The sequence below is a fragment of the Malus domestica genome, chromosome 09 (assembly GCF_042453785.1).
Source record: "Malus domestica chromosome 09, GDT2T_hap1".
Lineage (NCBI taxonomy): Eukaryota > Viridiplantae > Streptophyta > Magnoliopsida > Rosales > Rosaceae > Malus > Malus domestica.
This window is the reverse complement of record NC_091669.1, coordinates 12,899,826-12,916,000: the sequence shown is the minus strand read 5'-3', so window position 1 is coordinate 12,916,000 and position 16,175 is coordinate 12,899,826. Positions and strand designations below refer to the sequence as shown.

Genomic DNA, 16,175 nt, shown 5'->3' with positions numbered 1-16,175 from the left:
TAATGCATCAGAGGATCTAAGGCATCCAAATGTTGGATCTTTTTTAGAGGAGATTGGATCCTTAAGCTCCTCAATTTATTTTGTATTCAATTTACGGAAATTCGTGTTTAAGATCGTAACTATTTATTTTATAAATTTCCTTGTAAAATTTATCTCTACAAAAAATCAAAACTATGATCGTTTAGTCAATCAATTATAGAAAATAAATAGACGGTTCATAATACTTTTATTTAATCCGTCAATCTATTTTTGTATAGTTTGATACTAAATGATTTCATATTTTATTAATTTTTTTAACGATGATCTTTATAAAATAATATAAAATTAACAACTCTAATCATAAGTCCGAAATTTCATAAATCGAGCACAAAATGAATTGAGGAGAGTCTTCTTCAACCATTGAGGAGCCAAGTTAATTCTTTTCTTTTTCACGCAAGTTTTATTTTGGAAATGGTAGTCTGAAAATGGCATCCTCAAAGTATTTACCTTTAGGAAAACTATTGAAAATGACTTGAAAACTTTGAGTTTTAACGACATAGACAATATAAAGGGTAAAGTGAATAGTATCAGGATTGACTTTTTAGTGTAAAAATATGATTTTTCGTTAAAGTCAACAGTATCATGAGTTTTTCGTTAAAGTTCCCATCATCTTTTGGACAAATCCCCCTCAAAATGTGCTCCTTTTCCTTTAAAGAAAGGGGAACGAAGTGATTTTTGCACTCTCCTCGTTTTTACATTTTTCGCACTCCTCTTTTCTCCATCTCTCTCAACAAGGGGAGAAGTTTAGAGGGAGAAAACGAGACTATGAAAACCACCACCCACATTAATGAGACTTTTGGACAGGAAGTCATAGTGAGGAGTTGCTTATCCATCACCATCAATCATCAAATTGGAGTAGGTTGAAGTCCAGGTATAGTCATAATTTTCCATATAAATTAATGGCAATTAATGAAAACAAAAAACCCTGAAATTGTACATAACAGATTCATAAGCAATACAAAACTAATGTTTACTTGTGCAGTCGACAAGACTAGTACCACAATACACTAAACTTACACCCCAAAGCAATCATACACAGCATTCACAAATCACCAAATGAGCTGTGCGTAGAAAGAGCGAGTTCAACGTGGCGCACTGGTCGATGCTTACAGGATTCGGACTCTTCAGTAGATTCCGGGAATGACCCTGTAGGGAACCTTCTGACAATATGACTTCCAGTATTTGCCGTACCTGCAAATGGTACTTGTCAAAATCTCATCAACATTACATACAATGGTTGGAACTGTTTTTCATTTTTTTATGGTTTTTACAACTTGATTACTTCATTTTGAAACCACTGGACGTCTGTTCATTTTTTTGGATTCCCCCAAGAAATGAATATTATGTAATAGGAGGAATCTGTATCTGCTTACTTGGTGCGACATCGGTCATCATCCCTCTTTGCTCGGTCAAGCAGAAGGATTGTCAGGAAGATCACATAGAAGTAAGGTAGAAACTGCAGGAAAACAAGGAAATAGTTCAGCTAAACTGCCCGAAAACTGAAGTAAGCTAGAATCGGTGGTTGTTTTGTAAGAAGACACTAAATATAAATGGTTACATGATTGAAGAGGGCTGGAACAGTCCAGAAAAAGGCAGCTGATATTTCTGGCACATAATGGAAGTGACGAGATAAACCCCACCTACAGGGAGAGCAATACTCCTTAGCAATGACTTAAAACAAAAGTTTCAGCTTATCTTTTGAACTCTAGCATAGGCATGAATCAAAATACGCAATGTACATAAATGAGAAGAGATCAACAAAAGCACGGCTCAACTCACTCCCCATGTGCGACAAAAAGAACTAACAAAAATACTCAGTTGAAATACTCACCATCCTGAGGTTAGAAGAAGGCTTGTCTTTGTTTCCCCAGATGTGGTAGTGTATGAAGCGACTATCTGAGATGTGCAAATCATGTTTTTCTGTCAGCCAATATAATCTCAAATTGTGCATATAATTAATCATATAATCTTTAGGAAAAAATTTCACCTTTGATGGAGCTCTCCCCCAAACCAAGCATTTTCCATTAGTTCTGCGAAATTCTTGCCTTTGCCTGTCACAATCATAGTTGATGTATATGCAAAGGATTCCGGCTGCCAGAATAAAAAGTGCTAGCTGGAACATGAGGTTGGAGATTGTCAGAAATGTGACAATTAATGATAGGAAGAAAGAAGATAAATGACTCAGCTGAGAAATTTCACGGACAGTATAAATCCAGTTGAATTCAAATTGCCAAAACTGCAGCCAGACTTTCCCTACCTAAAGTTTTTATTTAAAACCATTCTTCTCTTTGTTGCACATAATTTCTTTTTCCCTTTTGTCTTTTTAACTGATTGATGTTCACTGGATTTTACGTTTTAAGCAGATGGTAGTCCTCCTGAATTCTGAAAATACCTTATCTTGCATAAGGATGAATTCTTATTCTAGCATGATGCAATGAAACCAAATGCAAAGCATTGAAAATCTTTGGCGTTAAGAAAATTTCATAATAATCATACAAACAACCTAACCAGTAACCAAACTCCAAGGGTTAATCTATTAGTCAATAACCAAAGTCTAAAGGTTAATCCTTCTCTTCCTATGCTCATTGAACTTTTAGAACCAGGAGTGTACATAATGAGTTAATAACCATCCATCATTCATTACGACCCCTGAATAAAAAGAAAATGTGCATGACCTAAAACATAAGGAAATCACAAGTTAACAAACTTAGAACACGCCTTCATAACCAAATACGTTTACTACTATGATTCATAACTTAAAAAAATGGGGCAAACCACATATCAGGATGCCATTATACCTGAGTACCAAGATTTACAGGATGGTTGACCAGGTACATGCCGGGAGAAGTGTAAATAGATGGAACCCAGACCAAGCAACCCCAGCAAATATAGAATCCCGCTGCCAGAGACCAAAGTACAATGAATCATAGTGAGATGAAGCATGAACTGAACCAAGTGAAGGATGAGGAAACCATGATTGAAAAAGTTACATTACTATGTGTCAATCTACAAGGATAAGAACAAATATGACAATAGTCAGCATGAAAATCTTGGACTTGCTAAGAGATGCGGTATAATAATAGCCCGTAGATCACCAATACACATGGTAAATACCATGCTTATGGTAATCAAATATCAATACAATCAACCCCCAAAAAGACCACCAAATTCATTATAGTTAAATGTTGACCTTATAACATTGATTAATATTATCACATCTGATGGTTAGTCTTGGGCATGCCAATATCCAACAGTTGTGCCAACCAAACAGTGGGAGAAAAAGTAAAAGGTAGAGCATATGTGTACCTCGATCATGTGCGATATCCATTGTATTCCAGTATCCAGCCTCCCACCAGAAAAACTTTGTGACATACACCAGCATCAATATAGTATTCACAAGCATTGAGTCAGCTACTCTCCCATTGACTTCATACTGGTACAACAAGAAACAAAAGTTAAATATTAGAAAAAAATGTGTTGACAAAAAAATTTCAAAAGGTGAACAAATACACTCATCATCTTGGTCCTTCGATCACACAGGTTTTTCTGCCTTGGTTGAATGGGGGAAAATTCACGTTGTCCACCAACCAAAAAGTGACGGAAAAGTAAATGTGGATGACATTGAAAATTTTAACAAATCTCCAAGGGTAACTTTGAAATTAGAAATATATGGACTGAAGTGAAATGTTGGACCTAAATGACGAGGACAGAAGAAATATCGTAGAAGATTTACCTGCTTTATGCAATAAGTCACAGCAAGAACTGCCCAAGACATCATCCCAAATCTGCAGTTTGTGAAAACTTTGATATCAAAGTATTTGCCAATTCGAGGATACAACTCCATGCCCTACAAAAATGAAGAGGAAATCATAATTTCTTTACATTAATTTAGGCCATATCCAACAATTATAGATTATCTTTTTTTTTTTTTAATAAAAGAAGCATCACATAACAATAATTCTACATGTGGGCAGATACAAACTACAATCTATTGAAGTAGTCCGGTAGTTTTTTTTTTAATTTTTTTTTTATACAGGAAACAAGAATGTTATAAAACAAAGAGAGGGTACAACTAAATCTGGAGAAGAAGTCCATCCCATTAATCGACCAACACAATAATCCTTTCTAGTTGTATTAAAAGGAATGCCAAAGTAATCCAGTAATTCAGTATATCAAAAAGTAAAACCATGTTTACTAGAGTAAGGCCGTGACATTAGCACAAATTATCTTGGGACAAACTTATTCATTCTGATATACTACATCAAGAACCAGGTTGAAAACCATGTCTACAGCTCTATGTGCATTGTGAACTGCTTATTGCAAAAGAAAAGCACAGCTCGTTTGCTCAGATAGATCACAGGTAACATAACTTGTTGAAAGAAACATTTTTCACATGGTTTATTTAGTATGGGTGAATGGATATAACACATCTTGCAAATATTAGTCACAAGGCAGAGTCACACATGTGCAACTTAGCATAATTAATAAATTAAAGGTTGACACACACTGAATGTGAACCTTCTAAGGGTATATATTCAGTTAAAACCAAAAGATATGTCAATTCTTAAATTTGTGTGGCAGGGAACACAATAGATAGAAAACAGGCAAAAATGACTTGTAAATGAAACTTACCCAATAGAAATCAATTATTGCATTCCCAGATGATCCAGAATCAGTGGAAGATGGTGCCACATGGCCCTTGCAAACATAACGTATTTGTGTCAAAAAAAAAAAAAAAAAAACATTCGTAAGTTGTAGATAAACTTATATTTCGGAGTAATCATAAACCCTCACTTTTATGTACAGGAAAATACAAAAAATGAAGCTTCCGAAAATGAGGGCTGAAAATATTTCTCCCAGATGATCATAAACAACTGTAGGGTTGAATATCCCAAACCTGAAATTTAACATAGAAAAACATCAAATGCACTCTAAACATTTTGGTGCTACAAGGCCACCCTGTCAATAACTCAATAATGCTGACCAAGAAACTAAAACAAGACTATGACCGCCTCTCTAGGAATGTGGAATCAAAGGATGCACGGCATTCATAAAAGCAAACACTGTGAATTGATGGAGAAAGTATGTACCACCAAAGGCCAAGGTAGGTAGTCAACGTTACAAAATAGGCTGCCATACCATTTGCCTGCAAAATGCACATGCTATATTAGAAAAGGAGAAAGGAGACTATGCATATAGAACTATCTAGAACAAGAAGTAGAAGTTTCCTTTCATTTCAGAGAACTAGATCAACTTATAGCTAATAGTTATCAATGTAACAATCCTACATTTCTGCAAGTCCAGATACAGAAAAATTGACAAGAAAAGACTTTAAGCTATACAAAATTTAAATCTAGAAGGCCAAACGTTCCAGAACATTCAAGACATATAGCTTGAGTTTGGCATACAGATTGGAAACCATATTTGTATGATCCCTTTCACAAAGCAGTTTTGATAAAGAAATCGAGTATATAGCACCTTGTATACAGGCTGATTCCCTGCTGGAGATATTGGTCCCTCAACCCTTTTTCCAGGTAAAAGAAGCTGAAGTGCAGCCTCAAAAGCACCGTAACAGGCAATAATCTTCCATGCAGTGGCAGTAGGTCTGGGCCAGATTTCGATGAACCCCTGCAGTCCATGCTGCCTCAAGTGATCCCAAGTTTGCAGAATTGAGCCATCAGCATGTACCATTGTATACCATCTGCATTAAGTATCAGATTCTGAGTTCAATCACTCGTGATCATCATGACCATTACATTGATGTCATGTAGCAGTAAACAGCGTATACATTGATAAATTGATACGGTGCTCCTAATTCTGTAACTTTTTAGTTTTTATTCACATGAACTTCGTTTTGCTTTATTAAACTGTGTATCAGTTTAGCTGTGCTAATGTTAAGTCACTTACATCATCCCAACTAACCAAAATCTAACACTCTAAGGTTTCAATTTCCGATTCTTTGCATGCATCGTGTCATTATCGAAAGAGGGGATTATTAAAAAAAAGGAATAAAAAGAAATCGGTTATCAATGCATCTACGCGAGATACAAACTTCAAAATACAAGTTCAGGACTTTGTACAAAACAAAATCAAATAATCTTACACTTCTTAAGATTTAATATCAGCATCTCTTTCTTTCAAGCAAGACTAAACATGTCCCTGTACTATTTCCAGATCAAAACATCATGTTTTCCCAGAAAACTAAAATTTTCTACGGGAACAAACAAGAAAACGAAAAACCGATACGAGATTCGGATTCGATCACCCTATTTTTCCCACTACACCAAAGAAATAACGAAAACCCATTAGTCCCCATATCATCATCCCTCCAAAAAATTCAATCCCAACACAATCAAACGTAAAATTCATTTCATTTTCCATACCAAAAAAAAAAAAAAAAAACGCAGAAACAAGAGATTACAGATCGCTTACAGTAGAATTACAAAGGGAGGGCAGAGAGAAAGCAGCGATAACATGGAAGCGTACGTCACCAATGGCGAATGTACGGTCTTCGTCTCCCCCATTGTTTCTCCCTGTGGTTTCTGAGAGTGCACAGTGAGAGCTCAGTTTGTATCGTTGATTGATTGACTATCTGAGATGAGAAGACTTCTGTGCAGCAAATAGCATTATGAGTGTCGTTTTAATATTTGTTTTTAGGTTAATCTCCGTTTACTACTCTAAAGTTTATTGATTTTCAATATTTGGTACATAAAGTTTTTTCATTTCAAAGTGGTACATAAAGTTATAATTTTGGGACACTGTCATACATCCGTTAAGGTTGCTGTTAAATTTACCATTAACTGATGATGTGTATCCATGTGGATAATGACTAGACATTACCTGAATATTAAAAAAATTAAAAAATAAAAAAATAAAAAAAATTAAAAAAACTTTTGGGCGTTTCTCCCTCACCCCTTTTGACCCCCTCCCTTCTTTCCTCTACACCCACCCTCGTGGCCTCACCCTCACCAAATCACTCCTACACTACCGCAAGATCCCCATTCTCCCTTCCCACTTCGACCTTCCTCTCTCACCAATGGAGGAAGAAGACCAGCAAAAAGCTGCAGATTTTTAAGCTTTGCGGCGACATTGAGGGTTTCGGTTTAGGGTCGGATTCGTTGAAGGCGTCAACGATGGTGAGGTCGATGCTTTTGAAGTCCAATTTGTCCTAGTGGATGCGTCTGGATTTGGGTTCCGGGGTTCTGGGGGTGTTCGATTCGGACCAGAAGGGGTTTTAGAGGCTCATAAACAGTTTCGTTTCGAGGATGGTGGTTGGGCTCATTACGGCGTCAGATTTAGAGACGGCTTTTGAGGTGAAGCTGGTGAACAATCTTGGATTCGCGAAGAAATAGGAAGTGAGTTTTGTGTGTTTTTCTCTGGGAGAGAGAAGAGAGCCGTTTTTCGCCATTGGAGCTCGCTCGCTTGCTCTGATTTTTGAAAAATCCTATGAAAACAAAATCCCTCTGCAAAACAAGAAAAATAACTACTAAATGCACCCAAAATTAAAACTTGAATCGATTTTTACCCAATAAATTACTCACAAGCTTTAAAGCTATGGAAAATGGCATAAAGTTGCAGACTTTTAAGCTCTGCGATGTTAGAAAAGGCTTGGTGGTGGGTGGGTATCAGAAAGGGGAAGGGTGTTGGTGGGTAAAGGGTGGAGAGGTGTCGGATGGGGAAGATGAAGGGGGTTCTGGGTTTTTTTTTTAATGTTTTAATTATTTTTATTTAAATACTTTTATTTAATTAATTATTTTAATATTTTAAATTTGGGAGAATTTTTTTTTTGAATTTTTAATTTCCACGTGGATCCCTTAATGACACGTGGCGTCCAGTCATTATCCATATAGGCACCATGTCATCAGTTAATAGAAGACTTAACAATCAGATTAACGGATGTATGAGACTGTCCCAAAATTAACACTTTAGGTATGACTTTGGGACGAAAAAAACTTCATGTACTAAATGTTGAAAACCACGAAATTTGAGGATAGTAAACTGAGATTTACCCTTTGTTTTTCCAATTAGGCCGCCATTGGTGGGGCGGGGGCCCACTTACAATGTCCCATTAGTCTATATGGGAAAGGACCCCGGATCCCTTTCTCATAATCTATCAAATCAGTGGATTCGTGCTATTGAAATTTGATCAAACGACTGAAGTTATTATAACTTTTAAAGTGGGCTCCTATTTGTAGTCGTTGGATCAAATTTCAATGACATAGATCCACTGATTTGGTGGATTAGGAGGAAGGGATCCGGAGAGGATCCCTTTGCGTCCATGATGCGAAATATATAAGCACACAAATTTAACCCTCTTTTGACAATTGTAGTACAAGTATAAGTAGGGATCGTTATGGACCGGGGATTAGGAGGGCTTGCTAATAACCTCTAAACTGACTCAAAAACATAAAACTAAACTTAAAAATACTTACAAGACTCAAAGCAAACTTAAAATACTCAAAACAACTTAAAACAACTAAATAAACTTAAACTAGACACTAGGAATGACTTTAGACGAAAATTGACTTTTACTTGAATCAAAACATTTAAAAACACAAATTAAAACAGATTATAACTAATTAGACACACTAAAGTAAAGGGGGATTGAGTTTTGGACGAAGTTGAAACAAATAAACAAGTATGAAAAACTAGACAGATTGTAAAACAAATTTGAGCAATAAGATGATAGATGGGATAGCTAGAGGCCTTTTCTCCACACATGACATGTATGCAAATAACTCGATTTCCAGTTACTACTTCATTGAATTATGAAGACAATGCTCCAAATTAACCGTGACATCACTAATTAACTCTCAGATTTTCCTTGTTTTATTGGATTGGATGACATCATTCGACAACCCAAAACATTCTTCTAAAATTCCCTACATGACATCATAATAGAGATACAATCAAAGATCATTACGTTTAATGAAAATCATAAGCATTGACAAAGCACTTGCAACTATGGCATCATGTCACTCATGCTAGGAATTGAACTTAACGCGATCGTTTATAAGCGACCTTCACTACATGTGAATATAAGTTTGTAACGATTATGTGAAACTTCCTTATATTCTAGTAACGGATTTATGCATGCCAATTAAGTGTCGACCCTTAATCAACAAATACAAATAAGTTATCAATCAAATAGTTAAGCCAATTGCATTTACGATTCAAGAGTTCATAACTGGAATTTATCAAATCATATTACACACATAATCATGGCTTTGAAATCACCCCTAGCCAAGAAGGGTTTAGCCACTCATATTCACAACAAAACAAAAGAAAATGAATTTAAACATTGGAAACAAAAGAAAGAAAACACCTAAACGCTCCAACGATCCAAGTTGGACAGCAAGCACGTCCAAACACTTTCCTTCCCTTCCTTTGATACGGCACAATGTGTTGGTAAGTGTTTGAATGTTTGTTTGTATGGAGGAATGGATGTGAAGATGAATGGATGTGTTTGGATTGATATATCTCCCCCTTGATGAAGGGTGGATGAATGTATTTATAGGCTAGGAAGAGGATGTAGTGGGTGGTGGTAATGAGTGGATGTAGTGGTAGGTGAATGTGTTGGGTGGTTGTAATGAGTGGATGTGTTGGGTGAAATGAGTGGATGTAATGGTAGGTGAATGTGTTGGGTGGTTGTAATGAGTGGATGTGTTGGGTGAAATGAGTGGATGTAGTGGTAGATGAATGTGTTGGGTGGTTGTAATGAGTGGATGTGTTGGATGAAATGAGTGTATGTAGTGTATGTGAATATGTTGGGTGAAATGAGTGGATGTAGTGGTAGGTGAATGTGTTGGGTGAAATGAGTGTGCTACAATGGTTATTTATAGGAACATGATGATGCACAAACATCAAATTTCGTCCAATCCATTTACTCCAAGCATAAGCTATCCATTCCATGCCAAAAAATGCTCCAAAATGCACTTATTTGCCACAATAACCCTTTGGACCTACAAACACACGAAAATAGCTTAAAATACATAATTAACTAAGAAATAACAACATAAATGCATGAGAACAAGCTAACCCAGTCGCATAAATATGCTTCTATCAGTCCATGTGATCTGAGTTTTGCTTCATTTAACAAGGAGTTTAGCAGCCATTCAGTACTACGGTCTGTTGATATTTCTTTTCACTTGGAAGTGAGAAGTCTTAGGTTCGAATCTCGTGAATGATAAATTCAATATCAAATTAGATTGCCATTGTATGACTTAGCCAAACTATTCCTCCTTTTAATGTAAAAATATTGATATATTCTAAAAAAAAAAAATCAAGGGGTTTAGCAAACTGTGGTCCTTATGACAGAACACAGAATAAGGTTAGAAATGGGCCCACATGGAATCTTCAGACTAATCTTGTGAACCAAAATTTTTTCTGTCCTCAATTTACTTTTATTAAAAAAAAAATATCCACACACTCTTTTTCGTTAAATATGTAACTTAGTACTGGTTTCGTACTGAGGTGTTTTTATAAAAAGTGAGTATAAAAAAAAAGCTAAGCTTAAAAATGTGTTTGGTAAACACTTAAAAACAGCTTATTTTCATAGTTTTGGGTGAAAAAAAAAATTGAATGTGAAGCAATAAAAATGAGCTTATTCTCACAGCACATCAGAAACAATTTTTTTTTTCAAAGTACAGCAATACCAAACCAGCCTTAGGCCTGCCGAAAAAAGTTAGTGTAATACTACACCATCGGCCCGTGCAATCAAGGTTGTTGAGTGGGCATAGCTCCCAACCGTCGGATGAAAAAGTGAAGATAATTTTGTTATTGTTAAAGGATTATATTATGGTTTTTATCATAATAATTATCTTTTAATATGAATTATCTGCATCTTTTTAAACCAGATAAATAGGATGCAAATTATATCCCAAGCAAGCAGTACAGTTCGAATTGATTTGGGATATCTGACGACACTTGGAAGCTAAAAATGAATTTGAAATTCATTTGATCAGGATGCATGCATGGATGTATCCGAGCTAAAATAAAGGAGATGTTGCACTCTTCAATTTGCTAGCAATGGCATATTCCTATTTAAGTTGGAATTATCATGATAATGATCTAGTGAGTGGTGCATGGAAATTTGAAGTTAACAACAACTTTAAATACGAATATTATCAAGTGACTAGTGTATCTAGTCTAAATAGAAGGAAAGTACAATTGCCAATCCTTCCCAGATATCGAGATGATGGCAAGGGGTTTTGTGATAATTATCTCAGGAAAAGTGTTATGCTTTCGACTGGAACTACACGGGTTGGCTACTAAGCACACAGTCACTATAAATGCAAGAAGTCGTGCAACATGGAGAGCCCTATCCAATTCAACACACAAATTGCTCCGCTCAAACTCTCGCTCTACGCGAAACCTCTCAACAACCTTGAGATTTTTATTTTCTTTTTCCGTTGACACATCTTCAGTTTGGATAAACAACACTGTGAAGGCAACATGTGACATCTTCAGTTTGGATAAACAACATTGGAGTCGTAGAATCAGCCGACCGATGAGCACCTTCAGTTTGGATAAACAACACTGTGTCGAGGCCGACTGATTACCTATCCAAGTCTCGACCGACAAGGATTTTCGAGTCTTTGTTGGTAGATGTTATATCATTAGCCTTCTCGGCGAAGTGAGGTGTTACAAGTTACTGGGCTCAGCACATTGAACGCCGAGTTATTTTATGATAGGATATTCAGAAGTAAGTTTTAGAGTTCGGCATTCTGACGCTCGAACCACATTCACCATCAAGACATACATCTCTTTTGAGTACTTGTGTCCGTATAGTTTGGTGCCAGTTCGGTGTGCTTATACTTTTACGAATATAATCACCTTGACCGAACCCAGCGCCGACGATCCATGAACTTTGCAAGACTAGCAGCATTGTCTTCAGGCTCTAGAACCCGAAGGCCGAGACGTGTTCCTTCCTCGGCCGCAGTCGCAAAATCAAGAAGTCAGCAGCACGCTCAAAGCCACATCAACACATTTTACTCCCCCGTCACCGACGAGTTGGCACTCCCCGTACACAATCGAATGACGTAGTTAACTTATTAATTACTCGGCCTGCGCGCCATGTAGGCTTGTTAGTTTTTAGGGTCAACAAATACTAATAATATAGTATATAAATCACACTTTTACAGTGTGACGGAAAAGTTGAATGTGATACTAATTTATTGAATTTGTGAGTTCAATATATTAGACTCATTAGTTATGTCAAACTTACGAGTGTGATACAAATATATTGAATTAGTATTACAAAAAGAACAATATTTGGCTACTCAAAGATGAGTAGGAGCTCATACTCAGAACTCTTAGTATTTTAATCACAGTGCTTTGTGTTTATGATCAGAATAGTTCATATTATGAATCACACTGTAAAGATCATCTCTGCAAAAAATAAATTAAAACTAAGGTTGTTTAGTCAATCTATTGTAGCAAATACATATACGGTTTATAATGCTTTTACCAATACTGTTCATTTATTTTTAAACAGTTTGATGATTAAACGACCTTAGTTTTAATTGATTTTTTGCAGATGCGATCTTTATAGGGTGATTTATAATTTGAACGACTCTTATTATAAACACAAGTTCTATAAATTAACAACGAACAATTTTGAGAAATTTTGAGTAAGAGTTCCCACTCATCTTTGAGTAGTCAAGTATTATTCTTACAAAAACCAAACATGATTCTTATATACGGGTTTCACATTCACCTAAACCATTGTGGAATGCCACACTTAATTTAACACAATTGGGAATTGGGTTAATGAAGCCAATTTTAAAGCTTTGAATTAATGGGAAGGATATTTTTCATGCTTGTTGGTTGCTTTGTTGAATTATGTAATTTCAATTTTAATGAGGGACTGGTTTTGTTTCTGGCTTTGTAATTTCAATTGTAATGTATGTCATTTGAATTAAGGTTGGGCAAACAAACCGAAAAACTAACCCAAACAAACTGAAAAACCGAAAAACCAATCAAACTACGTCATTTGGGTTGGTCCAGTTTGATATTATTTTTTTATATATATTTATTCTAGTGATATTTATTTTCACTTATAAGTGAGAGGTCTTAGGTTCGATTCTCGTCAAATGCGAATTTAAACCACATTATTGATAGCTCATTATCTGAGTAAGCTCATCGCCTTCTTCTTTAGATATATATTATTGTTTGTTAAAAATCTAAACCATTGATTTAGTATGTAATTTTAACTTTTACAAACCGTGGGTTAATATTACAATAAAAAAGATATTTTTTTATTATTATATAAGATAGTAATTTATTGAATATCTTAGCATTATGAGATTAAAATTCCGAGGTTAACAAGTTGGCAATGAATTTTCTATAAATTGGAAGAAAAAAAAAATTCTAATATTTATTTCAATATAGATGCAAATTTTTTATTAAGTGATAGGTGTATGTCAAACCACAAACCGAATCAAACCATTGGTGAACAAATGTTCTAAGCCATTGTGGCTAAGATAATAGCGTAAGGCTTTACAACCACCTCGCAACATCTCCAAACTGATAATACTGATTAATGGGCAGGCTATTGGTTTAAGTATATACTGATACACTATAAACACATACTATGGCCAGCGAATGGATCCTAATGAGAACCAATTAGGCTTTCAACAATCAATAGAGATTCAACTACAAATTTTATATAGTTAGAAGCCTGAGCTGCCAAAGGAAAGGGACTCCGGATCCCTTACTCCGGATCTCTTCCTTCTAATCCACAAAATCAGTGGATCTATGTCATTGAAATTTGATCAAACGACTACAAACAGGGGCTCACTTTAAAAGTTATAACAATTTCAGTCGTTGGATCAAATTTCAATGGCACGAATCTACTGATTTGGTGGATTAGGAGGAAGGGATCCGGAGAGGATCCCTTTCCCCAAAATTCCCAAGAGCAACACAGAGTATTGATTACTTCATCCACAAGATTCATTTTCTCATCTTCGATTTTCTTCCTCAATTTACTTCGATGACGTTCTCCTAAGGAAGCAATTGTTCGTGCTATTACCTTGTCCTTAGTGACTCCACTACGTTGTCCTGAGATTTGGGCGAAGCAATTCATGTGAAGACATAAATTTATCACATCTAATAGGAGGACACATGGAGTGTATACTCAATGTGACGGTTTTACTCTTGACGTCATAAGTAGTATGTTATAAGGTAATTGGGCTTTTATGCCACTAACACATCATGGGCTCTGCGGGCCGCCCATGGTGTGAGTCATGGACTCTCCAAACTGCACATGACACTTATTATGGACTCTCATTGCCGCCTATAGTACATTCTATCATTAGGCTATACCCAGTCTCCAATTATGGCAAGGCAGCTGACTCTTCGGAGTCTCCCTTTGTGTGTTCAACGCACATGTGCTCTTACTAAGGGACCTTCAGGAATACTAGTTGGTAAGACTGTGGAGACTGGCCTGCATCATCAAGGATTACCTAGTATGCTCTACAGCTTCCCTCCCAGCTACCTGCTAGGGTTTCTTCCCAATAAATAGCCAAGTCATTCAGAGAAAATTGTAATCGTCACTTACTACTTCGAACTCTCTCAAGTTTTATGTTTTCTCTACTTTTTTCTGACTTAAGCATCAGAGGTCATTTGACGGACACATTCCCTTTTTTATTGAGTGTTCGCCAATTAGGCTAACATTGTTTGTTCTCTTTTAGGCGGAATTTCATCAAATTAGCCATGTACAAAATTTGCATCCACATTTCACGGACCTAGTAGGTTCAGGTGCACACCTTTTCTTTCAAAGTTGTGATGGCACTCCAACACCAGATATGGAACTTGTATGTTTGCTACTATGAGTGGGGGTTGATGCCCATCTACCGTTAGTGAGATTGCCGGCATAAAACTTCACAGGAGTTGCAAAACTATGGGGAGAACGGAAATTCCAGCTGACAACTGTTGCATTTTCTTCAACTGTTTGGAATTTTTATTTAGGTTTATTGGGTTGTGGATAAAAGAGAGCCGTGAAATCCTCCCAAATTGTCAAGTTATGAACAAATTCAATATATGATAATAACATAGGACAAAGCGTGTTGCACTGAAGACGGAACACGACAACAACAATTGTAATGGTAACGACAATTTTACTAAGATATTGTCAAGTTTAATTTCAACATGGGTCTTTACGACTGTGAGGCTTTATATACCTGTAATTACGGCGGCGCCATGAGAAATACAACTCAAGCAGGGCTAGCAACCATCATCACTCAATGAAAACTCAATTAATTTGTCCGAAAATACAATGTTTAGCAACTCGAACTGTATCTCAAGCCAATTTGATCCGTTACGACTATATTTTTGTCAGTTTCACTACTAGCTCTCTGGAGTATACCAAGTGAGCTTTGAACAAAATTGCAACATGCTAGGAATTTCCAAACATCCCAAACAGAAATTTTCCAGGTCGGCTTTAAGCAAGAAAGAGGTGGGAAGCGCACATGTGTCACCCAATGTGACTTTGTTGAATTTAACATAATTAGCCAAACAGGTCCAATGTGAGTTAGTTAAGTATGAAACCATTTGCTGCTTAATCTTGTGTGCATAAACGAATACACTGGACAAGATAAAAACTGATCAAATAACATGGTTCACCCAACTTACAGTAGCTCCATACCAGCATATGCAACGGTTCTCAGTTCAACCACTGCCATCACATTTCACCTCCATTTCTACTTCCAACCACAACCACCACCATAGTCGTCAATCAGTCAACCATGGTCCCTTTGCCTCCACCTCTACCTCCAATTGCAACCCCAAATCCAAACACCGTTGTTAGTCCAAAAAATGTGTTCGCTTTGCCTCCACCCATAACTAAAACCACCACCGCGGCTGACAGTCACCAAATCTAAAGCCTTCAAATGTCCACCATTGTCTTGTCCACTTCGGAGGTATTCCTCTTCAATTTTTGCTTTCTAATTACTTGAATTTTGTTTGGCTTGAGTATGTATATAATTTGTAAAAATTATGTTCATTTTTACAATTGTCATCGAGTTATATTTGGCTATCAGGGGTTTTGGCCATTGTTTGGATCAATTCTCGAAAAATGTTACTTTTTATAATTTTACTAGTAGGAAGTCTTTTTAAAAATTAGAAAAAATAAGCAT

At 36.2% G+C, this 16,175-nt stretch overlaps 1 protein-coding gene across 1 annotated transcript; it reads right to left on the bottom strand.

Moving 5' to 3' along the window:
* Positions 1-913: 913 nt before the first annotated feature.
* Positions 914-9,526, bottom strand: LOC103443342 (7-dehydrocholesterol reductase). The gene is made up of 13 exons (XM_008382160.4): positions 6,472-9,526; positions 5,518-5,740; positions 5,130-5,185; positions 4,834-4,936; positions 4,672-4,737; positions 3,773-3,886; positions 3,346-3,472; positions 2,838-2,938; positions 2,027-2,152; positions 1,871-1,935; positions 1,598-1,679; positions 1,413-1,495; positions 914-1,230 (listed from the first exon to the last, which is right to left on the bottom strand). Exons 1-13 carry the CDS (start codon positions 6,561-6,563, stop codon positions 1,164-1,166), a joined length of 1,305 nt encoding a protein of 434 aa, XP_008380382.1. The 5' UTR covers positions 6,564-9,526; the 3' UTR covers positions 914-1,163.
* Positions 9,527-16,175: the final 6,649 nt, after the last annotated feature.

What these genes read in the sequence shown, in the direction of transcription:
- LOC103443342 (XM_008382160.4), bottom strand. Translation starts at nt 6,563, where the DNA reads ATGGGGGAGACGAAGACCGTACATTCGCCATTGGTGACGTACGCTTCC. An exon ending in CAATAATTGATTTCTATTGG is followed by an intron (nt 3,887 to 4,671) that starts GTAAGTTTCATT and finishes TCATTTTTGTAG; the next exon opens with GGCATGGAGTTGTATCCTCG. An exon ending in GGGGGAGAGCTCCATCAAAG is followed by an intron (nt 1,936 to 2,026) that starts GTGAAATTTTTT and finishes TGCACATCTCAG; the next exon opens with ATAGTCGCTTCATACACTAC.